Source organism: Cydia splendana, chromosome 22 (assembly GCF_910591565.1).
Source record: "Cydia splendana chromosome 22, ilCydSple1.2, whole genome shotgun sequence".
Classification (NCBI taxonomy): Eukaryota; Metazoa; Arthropoda; class Insecta; order Lepidoptera; family Tortricidae; genus Cydia; species Cydia splendana.
Genome location: NC_085981.1, coordinates 4,938,511 through 4,963,481, shown reverse-complemented (window position 1 = coordinate 4,963,481; position 24,971 = coordinate 4,938,511). Strand labels below are relative to the sequence as shown.

Genomic DNA, 24,971 nt, shown 5'->3' with positions numbered 1-24,971 from the left:
ATCGACGTGTTGCTTCTCTGTTGCACGAGAGGCCTGGAGAGCAGTGGTAGGAAAAATAACCCATATGAGTCACGTCCCTCAGACATGAGGTCACGACCACGAAGAAGAACTCCCCGAATTATTCTCGTTCTTGAAGTTAGCCAAGTATTTTTCTAGAAGTAAGTGTAAAGTTATATTTTAGTTATTACATACAATAAGATCTTTTTCTACTCGTCGACTGTAATTCCTGAATTAAGATTTCGTATACCAAACTGCATTTGGGTACTTTTAATGTATGGCTCCCAACTCAACTATAATATTCATTTCGATACAGTTTAGTCAACTATAATGAAATTGACCAATCGCAGCTCGTCGCGGTCAAGAGGACGAAACAAAACCATAGCTCAAATTAATTACTTATTTTAGGTTGCATTGTAGGGAAGTTTTTGATTGAATGTTAATAGTATTTTATACAATCGTGATATAATCAAGCTTTTCAATCTCGTACCTACCTTACTTAGGCAACTCAGCCAGCTTCGTTGCCTAAACACGGTACTCGACTGAAAAGCTCTCTATTATCACACGATTGTATAAAATACTATAGGTAAGTATTAAAATTCAATCAAAAACTTTAAATACATTCTGTAACACTTTTGAAATGCTCCATGAAATGAAGTGTAGGTAAATAGGCCACACACTAAGAGATTTAAGGAGAAGTTCGCAAAATCTTATTGTCATCCTATGTTTTATTTATTTCCGTAAAAAAACCCAACGTGGGCAAAATATTCTGATAACTTTGCCCACCCTGTGTATAGACACAAATCACTGGTATAAAATGATTACAATGTGCAGCAGGCACTAGAATTTATTAGCTTTTCAGATTATCCGACAAATAAAGATTTTTTTTCTCGAAAATAATGTTTAGGTACTGGGTGTAGCTGAAACTAACACGTGGAGGCCCTACCGACGATGTATTTAATGAGTTATAAGGTGTACACCAAGCGTATGCTGAATTGTCAATCCTGCCCGTGATATGGGACAGGAACCTGCCCGTAAAATGGGACGCAGAGGAAGAACCCGCAAGGGTAATGCTAAAACTCTAGTGTCAGGTAAGGACTATCATAAAACCAAAAAAACCGGGCAAGTGCGAGTCAGACTCGCGCACGAAGGGTTCCGTACTATAATGCAAAAAAAAAAACAAAAAAAAGCAAAAAAAAAAAAAGGTCACCCATCCAAGTACTGACCACTCCCGACGTTGCTTAACTTTGGTCAAAAATCACGTTTGTTGTATGGGAGCCCCACTTAAATCTTTATTTTATTCTGTTTTTAGTATTTGTTGTTATAGCGGCAACAGAAATACATCATCTGTGAAAATTTCAACTGTCTAGCTATCACGGTTCGTGAGATACAGCCTGGTGACAGACGGACGGACGGACGGACGGACGGACAGCGGAGTCTTAGTAATAGGGTCCCGTTTTACCCTTTGGGTACGGAACCCTAAAAACGATCTTTTGCATGAAGTTCCGGACGTAGATGGCAAATTACATACCTACTTATAGTAGGTATCAAATTTTATCAACGGGAGATGGCATTGTCCAGTACGGTTACCATCAGTTTGTCACTGACATAAACGCCGTCGAGAACGTAATTTACTTTCTATACATCTCGCTCGCACTCGCATATTAGTGCAAACGGGATGTATAGAAAGTAAATTACGTTCTCGACGGCGTTTATGTCAGTGACAAACTGATGGTAACCGTACTGGTGGAGACCGTGGTCGTAGTGATCGTTCCGTAGTAACGAAATAAAAATAAGTATTCTTTAATAAAATATTATACCTAATTACCTAACTGCATAAAATTCAAAACGAGACCAATATACAGCTAAAATGGGGCATTATCTATGAAAAGGGACCTTATTGTCAATAAAGCATGCAAAACAACAGTTTTCGAAATTATCCGTTCTATTTGTATCTCTTCTCTCAAAGTTCATTTCTGTTCTGTGTACTCTTTACGCCATCTACCGGATTTTGCCATCAGCAAAAATCTTCGATAAAAGTGCCATCTATGGTGTTAAACATACAACATACTACATTTTGAGAACACTGCCATCTAGCGGCAATATACTGCAATATTAGAGTGACAGGTTGTAAGGAAGACTGACGGCGTAGTATTTATAAGTTGTAAGTATAGAGGGCGTTGTAACCAATCGGTGGGAGCTTTCAAGTTAGGTAAAATAGATGGTGCTGTAATCATAAATATTTAATGCAAATATTTGGTGTAGCCGGGGTGTTTATATAGGAATAGTAAAAGCTCTAACTTATCACGTTTCACGTCAACTATTTTATTTTGTGTTCGGTTGAGTGACAATAAAAAATTGGTTTCATGTAAAATTCGTATAAAATAGGTTTCATAGGTCTCATGTAGGTAGTGTAAGTATAGGTTTCTTGAAGTATCTCCTGTTAGGTACTCGTAACTTGTTACACGTATAAGTGAACCAAATAATGCATGTATGTAGTAAAGTTCTACTAAGTTAACTAAGTAGCTATTTTAGTGGTATTTTACAAATACCTCTATTTCCTGGAAATTTTAACACCTAATTGCATAACATTTTATTAGGTAACTGTACAAAAAAGGGCAAACACCAAAGCCTCCTCCACCTCATACACTAGCATATCAGCAACGCTGCTGCACTGCAGTAGCTATCCAAAAGTAACCTTAACTGAAGGTCTACCGCGAAGTACGTTCGACGTGTTGCCACTCTGTCGCACTTGTAAATTCGTACGTAAGTGTGACAGGGAGGCACCACGTCGAACATGGTTCACGGCAGGTATTCAGTTAACAGTGTGGACGATGGTAACAACATTCCATACTAACCATAACCATCGGTGGTCCTTATCTCCATGCAGTAAGGTTTACGATGAGTTAGCGCTGATGATGGCACTCGATTCGGAGTCGACAGGAAATCCTAGTATGTCTTGTCACCTCTTTCGCCTAACCGAGTGTTGACAGTAAGTAAGTAACGCCAGGACCAGTGCGTCTAGCTCTTAACAAACCACTTTAACGTGAGCTTTAGATCCGTAGAAATATAATCTGACAAACTTTTGTTAGTGACAGTAGAAAGGAAGTCAGAAATTATCGATTTCATTTTCTTCTGTGAATTGTGCTAACCTAACGTTTGTAGCTTCAAGTGTCGGACAAAAAAAAGTATAAAATCTAGATAAAATATGAACGAAATAAAAGTGCGATATCAGAATCTTTTAAACCGCCGCCCTACCAACTAAGCTACCGAGGCTGACTTATTTCTAAGCATTTCTGTATAAGCATCGAGTGCGACTCTGGCCGAAGGGTGTCACGTTAAATAGGTTCCGAGGCAAACTGTCAGCAGATTTAGCCTTTTCTATGCCGTGTCAAACACAAAAGCTGTCACTGAGACGCCACTTCAACTAAGTATACCAAAACTGAAATTGAACTTTATGCATATGCGCGTAGGTCTATGTTGCTCTGTGGTCTGTGACGGATTAATGCGTCTTTGGCGTTGAACCTGCGGTTCGGATATATCCGTCGTTGGCGTTGAAAAGCTTAAGAGCAGACGATTCAACGGAGCCACATCGTTCTGTTGTCTACATACTGCCCGATTCGAACTTTAAGATACGTTAGTTAATAGATCTAGAAACCATATGGATTAGATGTGTGTCAAAAGTGACGTTTTTGTTTGAAGAAACGTCACATTTGCCAATGACATATCTAATCCATATCGTTTCTAGATCTATTAACTGACGTATCTTAAAGCTCGAATCGGGCCGATAGTGTTAATATTAAGTTTATGAAAAGATATATGTATGTATGTATGCTTATTTTAGTATTTAATTAAGATATTGTGCTGGCATTATTGCCAGATCCAAATTTGAAATCAATAAATAAATTAATACAAAATTAACTCAGGAGCGCTTATACTGGTTCTCTGAGCGTTCGCGCAGGCTTCGATTGGAACGCGCGGCGCGTACGCATCAGTAACCTGTATTGGCGTCACGTACCCAGCTTACACACTTTCTCCGGATTCTTGCGCATCGATTTGGCAGTTGATAGCGAAAAGGTCACGGTAAGTTAGTACACAAGAAAAACTTACACAAACCCAGAAAGCTAGAGAAGATGCCTAAAATGTAAGTAATTTCTTAAGACGAAAGTGTGATACAAACGTAGTCCCCACTAAGTAGATACTAACATTATTGAAAAAGCAGCGCTTCAGTGAAACTACATTTCGTTAATTTAATGTTGATATTATGTTTGTTTTGTTTATTTAATTTCATTTTATTAATAAATAAATACTCATTTTTTAAATGAAAATTTAGCGATTTATCACTATAGGATTACATTCAATTAGATTTAATCATATAAACCAACCAGGCAACCAGAATACCGATAGACGAAATGATTTAGTAAGTCCGTACCGTGTTGCCTACTCAAGGAATGGAACCATAAAACAATAATTATAAACACCAGGTGAACGCGGGGTCATTGGCCTCTCGCCTCTCCCCAGTGGTCCTCTTTCCGAAACGCCCCACGCGAGTGACCCTCCTGTTTTTGGTAACAGGTGCGTGTGAAAGGTATTTAACAATTTCAAATAGGTATGATAATTTTTTAATTTAAATATAAATGGGTCGCACAAGTACTTACCTTATCATTTTAGTTGTACCTAGTTTGTTGTAGTTGTAGCACAGAATAAATAATAGTACTAGGTACAGAAGACTCACTCTCTAACTAAACGCGTCTGTTATGGCTCCTCTACACGATGGGCCAGCGCCGGCCACTCCAAGGGACGCATTTATGCGTTAGAGGGAGCAAGCGATATTGCTATCTCATTCTACCGCATGGCTGCGTCCCTTGGAGTGGCCGGCGCTGGCCCATCGTGTAGAGGAGCCATTACGATCAGGATAGATATGGCTGCTAGGTGGCGACAGTGCCACGCGCGGCTTATGGCTATGGCCACCAAAATTGGTGTGGAACGGATGTACTTGTAGCTACCTGTTGCAATGTGACGAAATCGCGGAGTGAGCCCCGCCTGGTTGTAGTTATATGTAGTTTTTAATTTTAGTTTATTATTTTTAATTTTTTACCTTTAGACTTAAATTTTTAGTGTACCGCACAAAACTTTGTTCGCCGACACGGGATCACTTCGGTCTTGCAAATCAGTTTTTGTTTGTTTATATTACTTTTTATTGCTGTATAAAATACGAGTAAAGTCTTCCAATTCAATTTCCTATTATCTGGCTATAATATTACTTTTTAGGGTTCCGTACCTCAAAAGGAAAAAACGGAACCCTTATAGGATCACCTGTCCGTCTGTCTGTCCGTCTGTCACAGGCTGTTTCCTCGGAAACTACTGGACCAATTAAGTTGAAATTTGGTACACATATGTAAATTAGTGACCCAAAGATGGACATGTTTTTTTTATAATTTTAAAATACATAGGTTTGAAGTTATTTAAGAAAATAGCCAAAAAATTACCATTCCCCCCCTTTATCTCCGAAACTACTGGGTCTAAAATTTTGAAAAAATACACAAAATAGTTCTTTACCTATAGATGACAGGAAAACCTATTACAAATGTGCAGTCAAGCGTGAGTCTGACTTATGTACGGAACCCTAGAAACGCGAGTCCGACTCGCACTTGGCCGGTTTTTTTATTACAAAAGATATTCTGGTTAGTCATAGGAAAATTGCAATAAAACAATAAGTACACTTATTAAGTTTGGGCTTGATAGAATCATCGTAATAAAATGATTTCTTTGCTTATCAATCTTATCATTAGCAAAGTCATTAGTGCAGTCGCGGTTCTCTGAATTGTAATCAAAGTATTATATTTTACGTTTCCAAATATGCAAAGAATAAACATGGATTTACACAAACTATCATTATATGACACTACAAACCTACTGGCAAAACTGGGCTCAAATGTGAACCATTTTATGTCAGATAGTGGCAATATGGGTCAACGTAGAATATTGCCAAACTACTATACTGTTCTCATTCGAAAGTAAGCAGCGATTCCCTTCACGACTATTCAGTACATTTTTTACCTCTATAACTCGAAAAATAAAATTTGACCTTTACAACTCGAAAAAATAGACGTATAACGTATTGTTTTACCACCTCTATAACTCGGAAGTTTACTAACAAACCTCTGTAATTCGAAACAGACAATAAAGACTGTACTTTCTGCGTTTCTATAATTACCTCTCTAACACGAATTTTTCAAGCGTTTTACCTCTGTAACTCGAAACCTCTTTAAGAGGAACTCAAAAACCTATAAGAACCTCCCTAAGCCGATGCCCTCGAACCTCGTTAACACGAAGTTTTTGGCGTTTCCCTTGAAATTCGTGCTATCGAGATTCCACTGTATAACTATGTTATAAAATATTGCCATTGCTGGAGGCGGGACAGACATTGTTATATGTGTGTCGTGATTTTAGTTAAAAAAAACTAAGCCAAAAGCTATAATTAATAAATAATAATATATAGTGCACAGAAGCTCCCTAAAAACTCACCGTCCTTGTTTGTGTTTCGGTTTGATTAAAAAATCCTTTAAGGTTAGCAATTAGTGTTGACTATTTTTGATTCGTTACATCTTAGCAAACCCTGAAGGCTATAAACGCTAGTTTTTTACACTTCGACCCCGGTAGAGTCTGTGCGGAAAGAGAAGAGTATTGGAATGTATTGGGCCGCATACATTCCACGACTCTTCTCTTTCCGCACAGACTCTAATAACGTGGAATTTGGGAAGACAAGAAATGTAGTTATTTACTATACAAGTGCGGAAAAGGGGAAATTCAAAACGAGTGGCGATAAATTAAAACACGACCGGGAAGTGTTTTAAATCGACACGAGTTGCGAATAACCTATTCGCACGTGTATCGTACAACGTTTTACAGTACATATGGTCCTTTAAATTTTTGACATACACACGGAAAGTGCTCTTTCCCGCACTAGTGCGGGAAAGTAGGACCATATGTACTGTAAATGGTTTTTACAAGCTTTCATCTTCTAAATCATCTTCCTCGCGTTGTCCCGGCATTTTGCCACGGCCGCCATCTGACCTTTCAACCCAGAGGGTAAACTAGGCCTTATTGGGATTAGGCCGATTTCCTCACGATGTTTTCCTCCACCGAAAAGCGACTGGTAAATATGAAATGATATTTCGTACATATGCTCCGAAAAACTGATTGGTACGGAGTTTGAACCCGCGACCTCCGGATGGCAAGTCGCACGCTCTTACCGCTAAGCTAGGGGATAAGGCCTAGTTTACCCTCTGGGTTGGAATGCCGGGACAACGCGAGGAAGATGATACCTGTTCGTTGTTTACACCTGGCATATACGAGTAGGTCAGTAGTTTTTGCATGAGCCGTGGCATAATGCCGGGACAACGCGAGGAAGATGATACCTGTTCGTTGTTTACACCTGGCATATAGGTCAGTAGTTTTTGCATGAGCCGTGGCATAATGCCGGGACAACGCGAGGAAGATGATACCTGTTCGTTGTTTACAACTTTACACCTGGCATATATGTCAGTAGTGTTTGCATGAGCCGTGGCATAATGCCGGGACAACGCGACTAAGATGATACCTGTTCGTTGTTTACAACTTTACACCTGGCATATAGGTCAGTAGTTTTTGCATATCACAGCCGAACTAGGCTCGACGACGGTGTGCGCCCGCGACCGAGTTTGAAAGTGAAGTGGGCTCGGCCGCAGCGGCGCGCAACCAACGCGGAAACTGAGCTTTTTAAATTTAAATAAATAAATAGAAAATCTACTTTATATGGCTGCTTCATTAAGCAGCTATTTATTGAAGAACCTACTTAAAAAACAATCCCTACTTCCCTGTTTACCTGGTATTTGCAGTAATTTTACGCCATGATATTGTGAACCAAAACCCGCTGCTAAATTCTAAGACATAGCGTAAGTAGTTACTAGTTTTTACGATAACAACAGTCAGTTGAACTTTTAACATAAAGGAAATTTTGGTGTTTTTGCATAAACATAATTAATACCAAACAGTATTTTCCCATGAAGTCGCCTAGTATAATAAGAGGAAACCAGACTAATCCCAATAAGGTCTAGTTTACCTTCTGGGTGGGAAGGTCAGAAACAGTCGCTTTCGTAAAAACTAGTGCCAACGCCAATTCTCGGGATTATTTGCCAAGCGGACCCCTGGCTACAATGAGCCGTGGCAAAAGCCGGGACAACTCTAGCAAGATGATTTTCCCATACTAAAATCTTTTTGTATGCACCAAAACCGATAAAACGTTGGCGGCCCCTGCCGTTCCATTCTAGAGAGGTGGCGGTGCGTACGCGCCGACCCGTCTCAGTCAAGCGCCGAACGCGCCGCGAACAACTTTCACAACGGTCACGACAAAACGAACGGACAACGGACATGCCTACATAAAAAAAAAACAAAAAATTTTTTGCCAAAAATTATCCGAAAAAAACTTTTTTTTTATAAACGTGGTGTTGTGATGTCCATTTAAAAGTGTGTGGAATAATGCTGCAGCCGAGATTATTTGGATGTGCTTTCGACATGAGGAGCTTTGGAGGCTTCGTGTTCGCTTTGATTTTAAGCGCAGCCCTAGTTTCGTGTCAAGGTGAGTCGCATTTTTTTTATGTGGGCAGCACATTCACTGTCAAATTGACAAGTTGAACATGTCATACCTACCCTGTGAGTCGCTTAACTTCAAATTCGGGTAAATCCATCTGTCAGATTATGCGATTTTGGTACTAAGAATAGGGTAGACATTTCGCTGGCCTAATATTACAGGGTTCTATGTTTCACTTTTATCGAACTGAAATTTGAACATTGTCATAGTGATATTAAGTCAATTTCAACTATCTTGAAAATGTAACATAGAACCCTGTAATATTGGCCCAGCGATTTGCTGAGAGGGTCAAATGGATTTACCCGAATTTGAAGTTAAGCGACACATGAGAACTTTTAAACTTTGATAGCGACCGAAGAAAATGTCACTGGTAAAATAATACTATCGTAACATGTAATTAATGCTATATATGTAGTAAATAAAAAATTAAAGGAATTTTGTAAGTAACTTCATAAAAGTAGTAGTAAAGACATCAACGCGCTCTATGTAGGTAAAATGTAAAGCTACTCACACCTTACTACGATAATCCAACTTATTTTCAAGTGAGTCAATAGTTTAGTACAAATAATCAGTAGTTGATAGCTCTAAAACTATTTAAAAATAATAACACGTTGAAAAATCTTTATTTCTTCTGATTTAATTATTAAGCAATAAAAAAAGAGAGGTCATCAATTTGACCGTATTTTTCAGGGTTCCGTACCCAAAGGGTAAAACGGGACCCTATTACTAAGACTTCGCTGTCCGTCCGTCCGTCCGTCCGTCTGTCACCAGGCTGTATCTCACGAACCGTGATAGCTAGACAGTTGAAATTTTCACAGATGATGTATTTCTGTTGCCGCTATAACAACAAATACTAAAAACAGAATAAAATAAAGATTTAAATGGGGCTCCCATACAACAAACGTGATTTTTGACCAAAGTTAAGCAACGTCGGGAGTGGTCAGTATTTGGATGGGTGACTGTGTTTTTTTTTTTTTGCATTATGGTACGGAACCCTTCGTGCGCGAGTCCGACTCGCACTTGCCCGGTTTTTTTAATAATAATATCAATCTGTCCCCTCAAAGAACATAGGTCGGTAGATGATTACAGTCTGAAAAATAAGATTAGAAATTAAAAAGTGGGTAATACTGTAGTGTCGTTTCAAATCAATTTAAGAAAACGGTACGAAACTACAGTATTGCCACTTTTTAATTTCTACTCTTTTTTGTCAGACTATACACGGTGGCTAAAAAATAACTGCATGCCCGTTGCCAGGGAGATTTTGGGATTATACTGAGCAACTTTTACTATAGGACCAACCCCGAAATCGCAAAAAAAAAATACCCTCCCATAGAAAATGGCACAAACAAAATGTATGAAACAGCCACATTTTTTTCACGATTTCGGGGTTGGTCCCGTAGTAAAAGTTGCTCAGTATAATCCCAAAACCTCCCTGGCAACGGGAATGCGGTTATTTTTTAGCCACCCTGTATGTACAAATTGACAAGCAAACCGGATACATTGAAGTGGGTCAAAATGTCAAAATCGAGCTGTAAGACTTGTAATGCAATTGCAGTGAAAGTTATTTAACACTACCAATACCATGTTACCAATCACTAAGTAATTAGGTACTGAAAGGTACCTTCTAGATACTACTTTTGATATAAATAGACTAGGGTTTATTACAGATTTAGTACAGTCAGCAGCAGAAGTTGCTACGCGGGCGAGGTGTTCAAAATGATCTTGACGCGACTTTATTGTTAAGAGAATAAGAGCGTGTCAAGGTAATTTTAAACACCTCGCCCGCTTAGCAACTTCTGCTGCTGACTGTACAGATGTGCAGGTTGCGGAAAGTTCCAAAAAAGTTGGAATAGTTCTTGGAAATTTCAGGAAAATTTCATAGGAATATAAAAAAACTTTGATTTTAAAAATGGGAAAATTAGATCCCCATACAAAAATATGATAAGTTTCCAAAATGTTTCAATGCGGAAATTTCGTAATTTTGGAAACTTTCCGACGGCACATCAGTGTTTTGGAGTCCTCATTTTTAGGAGTCTCAATATGTCTAAATTTGACTCTTTTAATAAGTAGTCTTTTGGGGAGTCCAAAAAAATTAAAGACTTCGCGTACGTTAAATATAGGTATTTGAATAATTTACAAAGTAAATAATTAGCATGAAACTGAATTAAACTTTTCTAATAAGTAGCAAGTTTTGACGACTTTTTACTTTCATTTTTTTTATATTATTTAGGACATTCTTACACAGATTGACTAAGTCTCACAGTAAGCTCAAGAAGGCTTGTGTTGTGGGTACTCAGACCACGATATATATAATATATAAACACATAAATACATAGAAAACAACCATAACTCAGGAACAAATATCTGTGTCATCACACAAATAAATGCCCATTCTGGGATTCGAACTCAGGACCATCGGCTTCACAGGCAGAGTCACTACCCATGCACTAAGCCAGACCGGTCGTCATATTGAAAGACAGCTTTTTGAACCGTTAAGTGTTTAAACAAAGAACAGTTATCATTTATATTTCATACATATTCTAGCAATTCAAATCTCCACACGATGGTATAGATATTGAAATAGAACTATAATTAATTATGCACGCATCCATAATTAACTAGAGTCCATATTATAATCGTGTTGCAAATGTCTCATATATTATTAATGTCAAGGTTTTTTACATCACCCGCCGTTGGCCATGATGCAGTTTTGACCAATTTCAATTTAAATATATGAAACTGGTTTCGGTTTTGGTAAAGCACATGTAACTTCATGCACATTATACAAAAATTGCACAAATTGGTGAAAAGAATCACGTTGATAACCTTCTATTTCCTTTCTTCTCTCTCTGGTCGGTCCCTCATCTCTGAGGATCGTGGTCAGTATCAGGGGTCCGGATCTCATGGACTGAACGCCGTACAAATGCATCCATTCCCGGCGAACTTAACATTAAAACGAGGCTCTCCACTGTTTGCTCCCAACGTGTACTTGGTTTCTTCGGCCATCTGAGCAGGACAGGGCCAGATAGCCTGGAAAAGCTCCGTATTACTGGCCGCATGCCAAGGAAGCGTAGGGGTGGACGTATGGCCACGCGTTGGGCGGACAGAATAACGTCAGAGACAAACGCCACATTGCAGGCTAGCATGCATCTGCGCCCAAAACAAAGCGGCTTGGAGAGCGCTGGTGAAAAGTGTCCACATTTATCACGTCCCTCAGCCATGAGGATATGACAAGGAAGAAGATCAGGGTTGCATTTGGAGCGGATGATCTGCCTCCACCGGTTTCTGTCCAACCCGTATTTTACGACCTTGTAGAAAGCAGAGGATGATGAGCCTTTAACTTGATCGGTCCATCTTCTTACTTACTCCTCTAGCGCAGCGACCCAAAGTGTGTAGGCCTCCAACACGACTGCTCGCCACTGATCCCGGTCCTGTGCCGTTTCTCGCCAGTTTTCAACCCGGAGCTCGCGCAGATCAGCGTCCACCACATCCGCCCATCGATACCCAGGTCCATCTTCTAGTCAGTAATTATTTCTGCTATAGAACTTTTTGTTACATAGACTGTTTTGGTTAATCATAGAGTTAGACCAAGGCAAGTCTGCAACGATTTTGATAGCACACGCTGTGCAACTAGGGCAAGTGTTATTTATACGTCATAATTTCATAGAAGATTGACGTTTAAAATAACACTTGCACTGCGTGTGCTATCAAAATCGTTGCAAACTTTTCTTGGTCGCGAGAGTTATCTAGTTACATTTGAATTACCTAATGCTTTTGGAAATTACTGTATTAATTACATTTTAATATACTTTTTGGCTACAGTAGTGACACATTGATCAATCTAGATATTTATGTAATAGGTTTATATTGACTGAGTTTCTTGTTTCTAAATACTTCATCAAAATGTATTTAATTTATACCAAATTATGTTATGATTCATTTTTATTTAGTAAACTTATAATAATATAAGTTTAATACGCAACAGTAATGTGGTGAACGGCCATGTGGCTATACCTGGGGGCCTAGCCAAGATGCCAATCGTGCCGTATCGAACGAAACGCTAATGTCTCTGTCGCACTAATATGGAAGAGTGATAGAGAGACAATACCGTTTCGTTCGCTATGGCGCAAACGATACAACACAACATTTCTATATAGGGTGGCTAAAAATAACTGCATTGTGCATTCCCGTTGCCAGGGAGGTTTTGGAGCAACTTTTACTATGGGACCAACCCTGAAATCGCGAAAAAAATTTGCCTGTTTCATACATTTTGGTGGAGGAGGGTAAATTTTATTTCGCAATTTCGGGGTTGGTCCCATAGTAAAAGTTGCTCGGTATAATCCCAAAACCTCCCTGCCAACGGGAATACAGTTATTTTTTAGCCACTGTGTATAATTCAGATTTTCCCAAGAAATTAGAACGTGATGTATTTACAGGTAGCCACAATATCGCATCAACCCAATCGTGTATAATTCGAATTCTTACAAATGTTGCACCACATAGTTATTACATTATAACGATACCAGTTTGCAACCAATTAATAACATCGCTATTTTAATTAACGACCGATATTGATAGGCATATAATGATCTAGTTCTAGATTAACAGAGTATTTCAAGTCTGACAAATAAAATAAGTTCAAACAAATCGACAAAAACTGGCTACTGACAATGATGCAATATTTTGGATCGTGATGTGATAGGTATTTATAAATAAATGAGTTTTCCAAGCTATAGTATTAATTTAATTACGTATACCTTTAATTACGCATGCGAGTACAACGGATGACATAATATAGGTACAATTTTTAGTGTTCCGTGCAAAACTTTGATCACGGAACGCTTATGGGATCACTTCGGTCTTGCAAATCAGTTAAATGCGTTTTTCTCAGAGACCGTTTGACGTAGTAGATACCTAAAATTTGGAACAGTTATAGCAATTACTACCACTAATATTGTAAATAAGTCAAAACTGCTGTAAAAGCGGGCGGAGCGGCGGAAAGCGCCGAAATTCTAAAACGTAACAAATATAAGAGACTCGGTAGAGAGTACCATTTTGTACCATTTGGAGTTGAAACTCTAGGTCCATGGGGTCCCAGCGCGCATAAGTTGTTCGCAGAAATCGCGAAGCGTCTGGTTGACGTAACTGGTGACCGAAGAGCTGGCGGCTACCTCGCACAACGTATCAGCATTGCGATACAGCGAGGAAATGCCGCCAGCATCCTTGGTACAATGCCTCAAGGGCCTATTTTAGATTTAAGCTAGTTATTAATTTCTTTTAGTACTACCACTGTATATATATTGTATGTAAATAAATGATTAAAAACTGCTTATTTCTTATTTTAGGGGGAAATTTAGGGGGTTGAGAGGGGTAAGCTGTTTTTTTCATTATTTGACGAACAATTTGTATAAAAGCTTCACTTTACTTCTTACAATAAAATTCATGTTTTTTCTGATCAAAACAAAAAGAAACCCTTCAGTTTTCTCTTGGATTTGATGTTTATTACAAATATTATATAGTAGGGGTATGTTTAACTCGTTCGCGTCTTTTCTGTAGACATTGCAAAGGTAAGGGTATAAAAAATGTAATTTTTACGCTGCGAACTTAGGTGTGGGATACTTTTTTTTCAGTATGTTTTTTTGCCCTATGGTTGACTGGTAGAGAATGCCTCCTCCTCCTCCCTTCCTTGCATCGGTTTCATCATCACTGAGAGTCGTGGCCACTTCTAGGGAACAGCTTCTCTTTGACAATTTGCCGCGACCTCTTTCTGTCTGTCGCCAATGTAGGGCACCGTGGAGCGTTGCATCAAGGGCTGAGCGAATTTGGTCTGTCCACCGCATTGGGCTCCTGCATCTAGGTTTATCGCCTTCGATTTTACCAGTGATTACCAGCTTTTCCAGGTTATCACTGTCTTTTCTGGCAATGTGGCCAAAATACACAAGCACTTTGCGTAAGCATATTGTGTGTTCATCAAGGATCGATGCATTAGTGCGGCACGCTGTCCAGTGTATGTAGCAGCAAGCAACCTCCTCCAAAGAGAATGCCTAAAGACATTAAGTCCATCTGTTGTACTTTTTTTATGTGCAGTAAAGTTTAAATAAGTTCCGTAACATATATGTCTGCTGAATCTTCTAATAGCGGATTACACACTTTACACAGGCATGCAGTGACCGGCTGTGCCAACACTTGCACAAGTCAACGGTCATCTAAATGTCACTGACTGGTGCTAGCTTCGCTGTTGGGTAATGTTACCGCGTTTGATTTTGTGAAAGGATCGTGTGTGCTTAGATATGTTTTATGGCATGGGTTAATAGGTCATAGGATCAACGAGCCTTAATAGGTTTGATATGGTCTTGCTGTTTACAGACGATGAAAACGAATGATGAATGAATGGAATTCAATGTAAAGGTGCATTCAAAAGTCTCGGGGACGTAGCGCTATTTTTTAACACTTCGGATAAAGCTAAAAAGCCGGTATTTGGTACCGTCTTCTTTGGACAGTCTGCTGTCAAAATTGAGACAAAATTCCAATATGAAACTGACCCATTTCGATTTTGTGAAGTTACATATAATACACACATGTTTTCTTTAAAGGCTATTCAATTCATAGACAAAAAATATTCAGAACTAGTGTCTGCCCGTAACTTCTTCTGCGTAGGATGATGATGATAATAAAAAAATTATCCTACGTCCTTAAAATACAGGTTGGCCAAAAAATAAGTACATTCCCGTTGCCAGGAGGCAGGGAGGAAAAAAATTTGGCTGTTTCATACATTTTGGCTGGTCCATTTTGGAGGGTAATTTTTTTTTCACGATTTCTTGTTGGTCCCATAGTAAAAGTTGCTCAGTATACTCCCAAAACCTCTCTGACAACGGGAAAGCACTTATGTTTTGGCCACCCCGTATATGTCCATACCAAAACACATCTAAATCGGTTCAGCGATTGAAGTATGAAGAGCTAACAGACAGACAGAATTACTAAACAAATTAAAAGAATACTATAGTAATGATGTCTGCCCCCCATTTCTGATTAACTTCTCATGTGCGCGCGCATTGTGATACAATAATCACTAGCATTGTTGCATTTCTTACGGGTCTTATGGTAACGGTTATTGAAATGTCACTTTTTGTCTGTCATTGTTATGATAAGTGACATAGACCTTGTTTGAACACATGTCTGTGAATTTGTGACCTTATTTCATTGTGGTAAGGTTAACATTTGTGTACTACTGTTAAGGATAAAAAAAAGATTAATTAAAAATGTCTTATCTATCTAATTACGGAACGTTTGTGTTATATTCGTATTTAATAACATTGGAATTTTGGTTTCAAAAAAAAAAAAAAGTTATTTAGTATACAATAATAAGGAAGGTATCCAGTTATTAAGACTCTTTTGCTAAGTAATGTGTATACATTGCCTGTAAAACATATAAAACTATTCTTATTGAAAACAATAATTAATTACATGAATTACAAAATATATATTATACGTATAGTTTATTTTTGTTGTACTTAAAAGGTATAAAAATACATATCTTCTTATACTTATAGGTAGGGTCAAGGCGGAAACAGTGGCTCAGCTCGAACAGTGGGTCAGTCGCCCAAATATCGCCTCTCTTGTGTTGAAATTAGGTTGAGTGAGCCAGTGTACCCGGCCTGTTTCTACCGAGTCACTGTTCCTTTCTTGACTCTACGTAGTACCTAAAAATTTAAATAGTTGCTCATGCTCAATGACATCAAATAAAATATCATAAAACAACTATTACAACAAATAATACAAACGTTAATAAATCACATTATTCATCTTTTGGCAGCACTATATTTTCATACCGTTGTAAAATAATTGCTTTTTAATTTAGCTTTTATTAAAACCTCGTTTAAAGCTTGCCTCATTACAAAATTACAGCTTAAACATATTCCTATAACAATCTCCAGACTCCAAAACTGCGTTTCCATACTTCTCTACAATTTGTTTATCTGTGGTCAGCACCTGGAAAAATTGAAAATAAACCTTAGTTCTTTTACTTAAGGTTGTCTTTGCCTTGCTAGCGAAGTGGCACGAAGAAATCTGTGACAGCATGGTAGATGTAAGAAAAAGTCGATGACCAAAGTCATTTGCTATATTAATAGTGTAATATGAAATGGAATTGGATATAAAATTATATTGGTCACGAAGAAATGGTGTGAATTTGCCTACTTATTTTAATAGATTTTTCGTTTTCACATAAGTTTAATAGAAACTGATTGATTGTGCCTATGCATGATTTACATATGAAAAGTTTTAAAACTAAGTATCTTAGAAACTCAAAATTCGCATTTAGAGCCTGCGCGCACTGCGGGTTAAATTTTTGCGACACGATTTTGGAATCGCGCTGTAATACTTTTTTTTTTCACCACACCATCTCGGAAAGGCTTACTTTGCACTTCAAAAACGGATAGCAAAGTTGCACTTTGCTATCAGTAATTCACATGTGAGGCAAAGTAATCAAATGCAAATTTTGAGTTGTTTTCTTATGTTTGCTGGTAGAATTGACTTTTAAATGATGATTTTGGATGATAAATATTTAATAACATTCATATTGAATTTGATTTGGTTTGAAACCCTCGCAACGCTCAAGATTACATTTTTCGAACCACTCGCTACGCTCGTGGTTCAATTATGGAATCTTTCGCTTGCTCGGGTATCAATATTAGCACGAGCGGTTAAACAATAACTTTGCCCTCTTGTAAAACAAATAACTATTGTCGCATGTGCGCGCACCGACATATAAACACATACGTTGCATTTCTGCGACAAAATTATCGCACGACAAAAAATCGTAGTGCGCGCTTGGCCTTAGAGCGACCACCGTATGCTTGTGTGTCACTGATGCTATAAAAAAACTTTCAAAAACACCGATTTTAATTTTTTTGGATACTTCATAAGTAATTAATTTCCATGCTAAATTTTGCTAGAAATCAAATCATTACATTGTAGCTAAATCGTAATATGTTGTAATAAGCGTGTATTATGTCCAAAGACCTTTAGATTCTGCCCATAAGGTCATCCACACAAGTCATCGACCTGCCACCTGTCACTTCACATTCACCCGAAGTCCTTCTAGAACCTACTAGAAGGTTCTCTCGTTCTAGAACAAAAGACCTTTTTAACCAGAACCATTTCGATTAACTCTAATCGCCCGATTTAAGCGTGAAGATAGAACAAGTTCTGACAACGGGTCACGATTCTTCTCACTTTCCTATATTGTTACATGCTTTATTTGAAATGTAAACCTTATTATTAACGTCACAGGGTTCCTTTTAGATTCGAAAATTTTTGCGAGATAAGATTTTTGTAAGTTGTCGAAAAGTGAAACCAAATTGCATCGTATGTAAGGACTAAAGTAATCGATGCTACCTTTATTATGCTAATCTAAACCTTATGCAATTGGAATATGGTTGTTTTTCTCCACAAAAAACCTGTTAGGAGGTTTGCTAAGTTATTGATGATAATGTGTAAAGCTTAAAATTGTGTAATGTGTAATTATATTGATCGATAGTTGCGTATATTGTTTGTTCATGTACATGGTGGATTTATTACTTAGAGTTACTCCATACCTTTTAGTTGATAGCCCTGAGGGATATAGTTGATGATCAAATTAACATAGCAACTTTACACAAGGTATGTATATTTATTTTCCGTTTTTTTCCACGGGTTATCTGACTTCCGATATCGGATCGGATAATGTGAAAACGCTCTTACACAGAACCCCTAGTGTGTATTTCATCTATTTCATCGATAACGTGACGGACGGACGCGTTTGCGTTTGTCTCATTTTGTATGGTATTTTGAACAGCGCGCCAAGCGGGACGTTTTGGAAACTCAAAATCCGCTACGAATGAAATGTACACTCCTGGCACAGAATAAATAATAGTACTAGGTACAGAAGACTCACTCTCTAACAAATCGCGTCTGTTACGATCAGCACAGATATGGCCGCTAGGTGGAGACAGCGCCACGCGCGGCTTATGGCAAACCCCAAAATTGGGGCCGAACGGGTACTTTTAGCTACCTGTAGCAAAGCGACGAAATCGCGGAGTGAGCCACGCCTGTTTTTTTATACTGCTTACAGTGCGGCTACCACCAGTTCGACACTGACATAAACGCTGTCGAGAACGTAACTTACTTTCTATGCATCTCGCTCGTACTCGCATATTAGTGCGAGCGAGATGTATAGCATATAAGCGTATATGTCAGTTTTGACACTGTTCGTGACTCATGGTACGGGTACAGGTTACAAACTTTCGTGAAACATACCTGTGGCTAAAATAACCACTAAAATCAACGACATTCCTACAAGTTTTAAGTGTTTAAGCCTACCAGTGAGCAATCAACATACCGTTTTAAAATATGTCCGCCATATTAGCTATTTGACCGCAAACCATTTTATGGCCACAGCGAATCGTTTAGCAAGTGGCACGGGCTGGAATTGAAGGGACGACCCAGTGTCAGCGGGTAAGGGCCGCTAGCGTCTCCCGTCTCATGAGCGTCGGCGTCTAATCTAGGCCCTAAGTACCCGTCATGAGTCACTAACAGTGTCAAAATAGTCATATACGCTAACGTCTACGTAACTTACTTTATATACAACTCGCTCGCACTAATGCGAGTACGAGCGAGATGCATAGAAAGTAAGTTACGTCTCGATAGCGTTTATATCAGTGCCAAACTGGTGGTAGCCGCACAGCACACGAGGCGTAGGCGTAAGTAAGCGTAACAGCGTATTGTAAAAACGATACGAGTACGAGATGCGTAGACCGTAGAGTTCTGGGCACCAAGCGCCGCGTAAGCGTGATCGTTCTGTTTGTATACAAGTTCTTCACGCTTACGCCTGTCGTAATGACGACAGAGATCTTATACGCTACGCTACGTTCTTTGAGATTGTACGTGCTCGTAGCGCTCTCGTTCTACGCGCGTATTACGCTTACGCCTACGCCTCGTGTGCTGAGGGCCTTAGGCTGCTGCTCGACGCAAGCGCAAATTGCACAGCGACGCCATTTTCCATAGCGCTGACTAGACGTCGACGATGAAAAGATGCTAGTGTGGGGTGGCCTTAAAGTTAACACGCGCGCGAAGTAGGAAGAATTACGTATATTGACCCGGCATTTTCAGCATAATTATGTTGATGTCGGCGGTCCAGTGGTGTGAGCGGGACAGAAATATAGTTATGCATGATAGGAAATGATTGGTCAATGGACGAAATTCTTTGTGCTATAGCGTCCTTGATTTAGTCAATGTATGAAAATACATTAACAAAAACAGTAGAAAAACTATTGTAAAAGTAATGCTTGCTAACTTCTAGAATAATAAGAGCTTTGCTTAATATCAGAACGCGTATCTGGCATATAAAAAAAAAACTAAAAAAAGGGGTCCGGTAACTTAAAGTTTAGTATCAACATTACCAACTTACATCCAGAACAACCTTGCAAACCATGTCACCACACAGGATACAGTCGACGTCAAAAGTATGTCCACAAATACGCCTTATTCCAACAAAATAAGGTTCAAAAAATCCTTTGACGTCTACAAAAACGCTGACACTGGCACCACGCGCAAACCTGCACCGCACTGGGTCACTACAACTGGTCCTTACTTTTGTACAAAAACGACTTATGTGCGTTAACCTTTAAAGCACTTAAGACCTTTTAGAAATGGAGACTAGTGGTGTCGAGTGTTCACGGATGTCGATATTGATCTCAATCGATTACTTTTTATCGTTGATTTTATCGATAGTTTTTGCGAAAGTTGTGATTAAAGTGATCAATTTATTGTTAGTTAATTTGCAATTTATTTACTTATCAAGGTTGCAAAAGCTATATCCCTATACCGGGTGTGGCCTGTAACACGAGCAAAGAATTAAAACATAGATTGTACTCCTCAAACGGTGACACTTTTTTTCAACAACTTTTAAAAATTATGAAGTATTTAGACTCCCCATTTTTCATACAAAATAAATATTATCTTCAATGGACGCCATCGCCACGCCATATCATTGTGATTGACGTTACTTGTCACGCCTTAAACATAACAAAATTCGCAATACATTGCGTCTTAGAATAAACTTTAAAGTGTAATAAAAATAAGACGACAAGTTATTTTTAAAAGTAGCTGAACAAATGTTGGTCAGTATGAGGAGTACAGCCTACAGTTTAATTTTTTGCTCATGTTACAGGCCACACCCGGTATATATTTTTTTTAGATTTGACTGTCTTTAATTATAAAAAAAACATTATTAATATATAATAATTATCCAAATATGACATACAAACAGAAATATTTTGAACAAAGCAAGGATAAAATTTGATTACATTTATGACAAAGAAGCATAAACAAACAATGTGTCTATTTAGCACCTTTTATGTGCATTTGTTTGTACTATTACAGCATTAAGATTATTACCCATTCTTTACATTTGGCACACCTAGGTGTATCCAAAATACTTTGATGTTTAGTAAAACTGAAATAAATAATTACTTAGTTGAGTCAACACTATTTATTATATAAAAAAATAAGTACCAAAAAGTGAAAAACAGTTTTAAACTGTAATATTTCGAACATGTTTATTTTTAGAGACAGTAATCCTAGAATACGTTAGTATTTATTATTAAAATCGCCCATAAATATCAAATACATTGAGGTTAATGTTTTTGTGCGTCGATCGCCGAACTGTTAATATCGATATTAGCATATTATAGAAACAAGAACAGCACTATACGCCCTTATGCTATAATATATATTATCCACTACCTACACCTGAATTTATATAAGTACAATGTGATTTTTAGCTAAATATGAACACATTCTTGACTGCATACCTAGACTTTTTTTTTAATATACTGCCTACATTGGCAGAAAAAAGCTCTTGGTTATCTTTCATAATCTAGGTACTTACCTATTGATGGTATTGATGAAGCCTAGTCATAATTGTTAAGTGAAGTATTCCGTTTTTATATATTATTAGACTTTTACTCGTTGTAAATTCAGGAAATCGTAGCGAGTGCTAGTGCTTACAAAAATTAACATACTTAAGCTACATGTAGAAATACGTGGAATCCAGCGCTCACAGATCTTCGCAATAAGCGCAACCACTTAGTAACAGACCAGTATATGTCTGAGCTCTGATTAAACATAAATTATACGACGGTTGAGGTCAAATAATACTGGCCACTAGGCCACTTGCAAACATGTTCTCTGAGCACCTTGCAACACATAATATTGGCAACATTCTTGCGGTTTCAGGCATATTGTTACGGTACAATATGGCTTTTATCGCTCTAGAGGGAAATTGGTTTATCTTGTACCAGGACGTTTACGACTTACCACCTAAATAAAATTCAAAACCATTGATTTACATAATTAGATATGCAGAGGTACTACAATACAAATACTGAACTAAATTAATAACTAGCTTAAATCTAAAATAGGCCCTTGAGGCAAGGATGCTGGCGGCATTTCCTCTTTGTATCACAATGCTGATACGCTGTGCCAGGAAGCCGCCAGCCCTTCGGTCGCCAGTTATGTCAACCAGACGCTTCGCGTTTACTGCAAAAAAAATTTGCGCGCTGGGAACCCACGGACCTAGGATCGACTTAAATAAAATAAAATCAATTTGGATGAAATTTTTGACGTACCTGGCCTACTAGTAAGCCTAGGTAGTGTCTAGTGACCCTGCATATGAAGCCGATGGTCCGGATTGTGTCCGGAATTCAGATCCTGGTAAGGGCATTTTTTTCTGTGATAGCACAAATATTTGTTTCTGAGTCCCACAAAACTAGCCTTATTGAGCTTATTATGGGACTTAGTCAATTTGTGTAATTACGTCCTATAATGTTAATTTATTTATTTAATTAGGCACTTTAACTCGTTATCGAGTAGTATATTTAATTGTTTCCTGCTCACAACACACATTGAACATGCCTTGTTTAAAAGCATACTTATATTAAAAACTCTATAAAAATATGATCTGCCAATTAAAATGTATGAATACGGCATTCATAACGACTATTTAAATGAAGAACGTTACGTTTACAAAATGTGCTTTAATCTTAACCAAGCCAAAAAATCCAGTTATACCCACAATCTAACCAATCCTTGTGACTAAAATGTCATACATCACCGGTAAATAGATCGTTTTTAATCATTTTAATATTAAACCAAACTACATACTAAAGTGCAGCTCCAAAATAAAATAAAAGGAACGATTTTTAAATTTCGTTGTCAGTGTTTTTAAAATTCCATACATTTTCGTAACCCAGAGGAAGATACTGTAGGATATAGGATATAGTACGATAAAGTTGCGCTTATTTTGTACAGAACAGGGATCTCTATCTATTTACCGAATTTGACCGAAATGTGGCGAAAAAAAAATCGACCCAAAATATCAAAATTCATAACATAACATTCGATAGTAAAACGTGGTGATACTAATGGTAACATTCCATTTCTGACCGCAACTGCACTACTGGTACTGAACGCGTCGGTGTTATTGTCAATTTCCATAGTAAAATGAACGGAAGTGCAGCTGTCGTTGGAAATGGACTGTCACCTTAAGGCTCGGAATCGGTTTTTTTTCAAAGCCCCGAAATAGGTAAACCCATATTTTTAATTATTTTATGCTCTTTACGTAGGACTGAACATGTATTAGGTAGGTAACAACTTCGTATTATTAGATTGTTCCATTAAAAATGAAATAATAAAACAAAGAACGAAAAAGAACGTAATAATACCGGTATTTTTTGTATGAAGTAAAAACCGGTGAGCCTTGGGTGATACGCTGTCATATTTTTAGGACGGACCAAAGCGTCAACCCAAATGTCTACGACAATTTTAAATATCTTTTTCGACGCCACTCGTTAGTTTAACAAGCGTAATGCAATAAAACGTAATCGTTCCTCATTATCCAAGATGGCGGAGAAAGCGGAAGTACCCGATAACTTTCAAATTAGCGTTGGTTTTGGGAGAAACAGAGCGGTGTATTTTGTCGCGTTTGCCGAAATTCTGTCTAATTTTGCTGTATGGACTATACCGGGTGTGGCCGCTAACGCGAGTAAAAATTTAAACTATAGACTGTTTTTAAAAGTTGCTGAGCAAATGTTGGTTAGTTTGAGGAGTACAGTCTACAATTTAAAGTTTTGCTCGTGTTACAGGCCACACCCGGTATAAAGTCATAGACAGATCTTCAAATTGTATAAATCTGGTGAAAACATTTACGAGGAAAATCTTCTAAACATAAAATGTAAACACATGAAACTAAGCATAATCTTAAAGATGTGCTTTTAGCAGAATTTTTCCAAAGAGCTCTCGGAAATTACAGGAAAGTTCACACAAAGGAAACTTTAATTTTGGAAATGGAAAATTTCGACTCCCAAACAAAAGTACAAGAAGTTTACAAAACTTTATCATGTGGGAAAATTCCCACAAAATTGCTAATAGCAATTTTGGAAACTTTTCGACATAATCTAGCCCTCAGTCTCTATATTATCAATCTACACATCAGTAGATAATCTAACCCTTCATTATGAAGAAACTTCAAAAAGCGGAATTCTAAACTTTATATCAATACAATTAAGTTTACTAATAATCAGTAACATTCATCAGTACTGGAAGCCAATTCTGAGTTAGTAATTTGATATTATTTTCAACTTATTTTGATAAGACCTTGAATGTGAGCCGATCAGATTGGTGCTGACGAAATAGAACCAGTACGGATATTGATGGTCGTTCTTATCTACGTGACACCGCGATAAAACAGTATCCGTCACTTTCATTCGCGCTCTGTTAAAAAGTGACGGATATTTTGTCACGTGGATAAAGCCATCCATAATAGGCCTGCTGAGGGTTAAGATGGGCGCTGCTTTATCGTCTGTCACCATACTTGTTACGTTCTAACAAGTATGTAAGTGAGAAAGTGACGCATGAGCATGACACGACAGGCGATAAAGACGCGACTACGCTAGACGCCTCATGTTAACATTTTACTCGTAGACGTACTTATTGGTACGCACATATAACGCGAGTATTGCGACTCACTGTCTTATCAAAAGGAGATAATATCCATGTCAAATTCTTAAACCAGAATTAGCCTTCTGGAAACTGTACAGATAAAAACGGCTATGATTATCTATGGTTTATAGCCCGCATGTAGGTAATTAACACACTTAGCGATCAGCACCATCTGGTGTGATTTAGGTTAAGCATCTTTCGATCGATGGTATAATAGTTAGCAGCAATTTGAACTGATCTGATGATCAACCGTAATTTCGTTAGCAAGATTAAGTAAGTATTAAGTAAGCTATAATTCACGTGC

At 38.0% G+C, this 24,971-nt stretch overlaps 1 protein-coding gene across 1 annotated transcript in view; it reads left to right on the top strand.

Annotated features, from left to right (window-relative positions):
* Positions 1-8,465: 8,465 nt before the first annotated feature.
* Positions 8,466-24,971, top strand: part of LOC134801442 (mucin-17-like) — a 117,488-nt gene continuing 100,982 nt past the window's right edge. Inside the window, exon 1 of the mRNA XM_063774004.1 lies at positions 8,466-8,617. Coding sequence (XP_063630074.1) covers positions 8,518-8,617 — 100 coding nt within the window. The 5' untranslated portion in view covers positions 8,466-8,517. The remainder of the gene's footprint in view (positions 8,618-24,971) is intronic.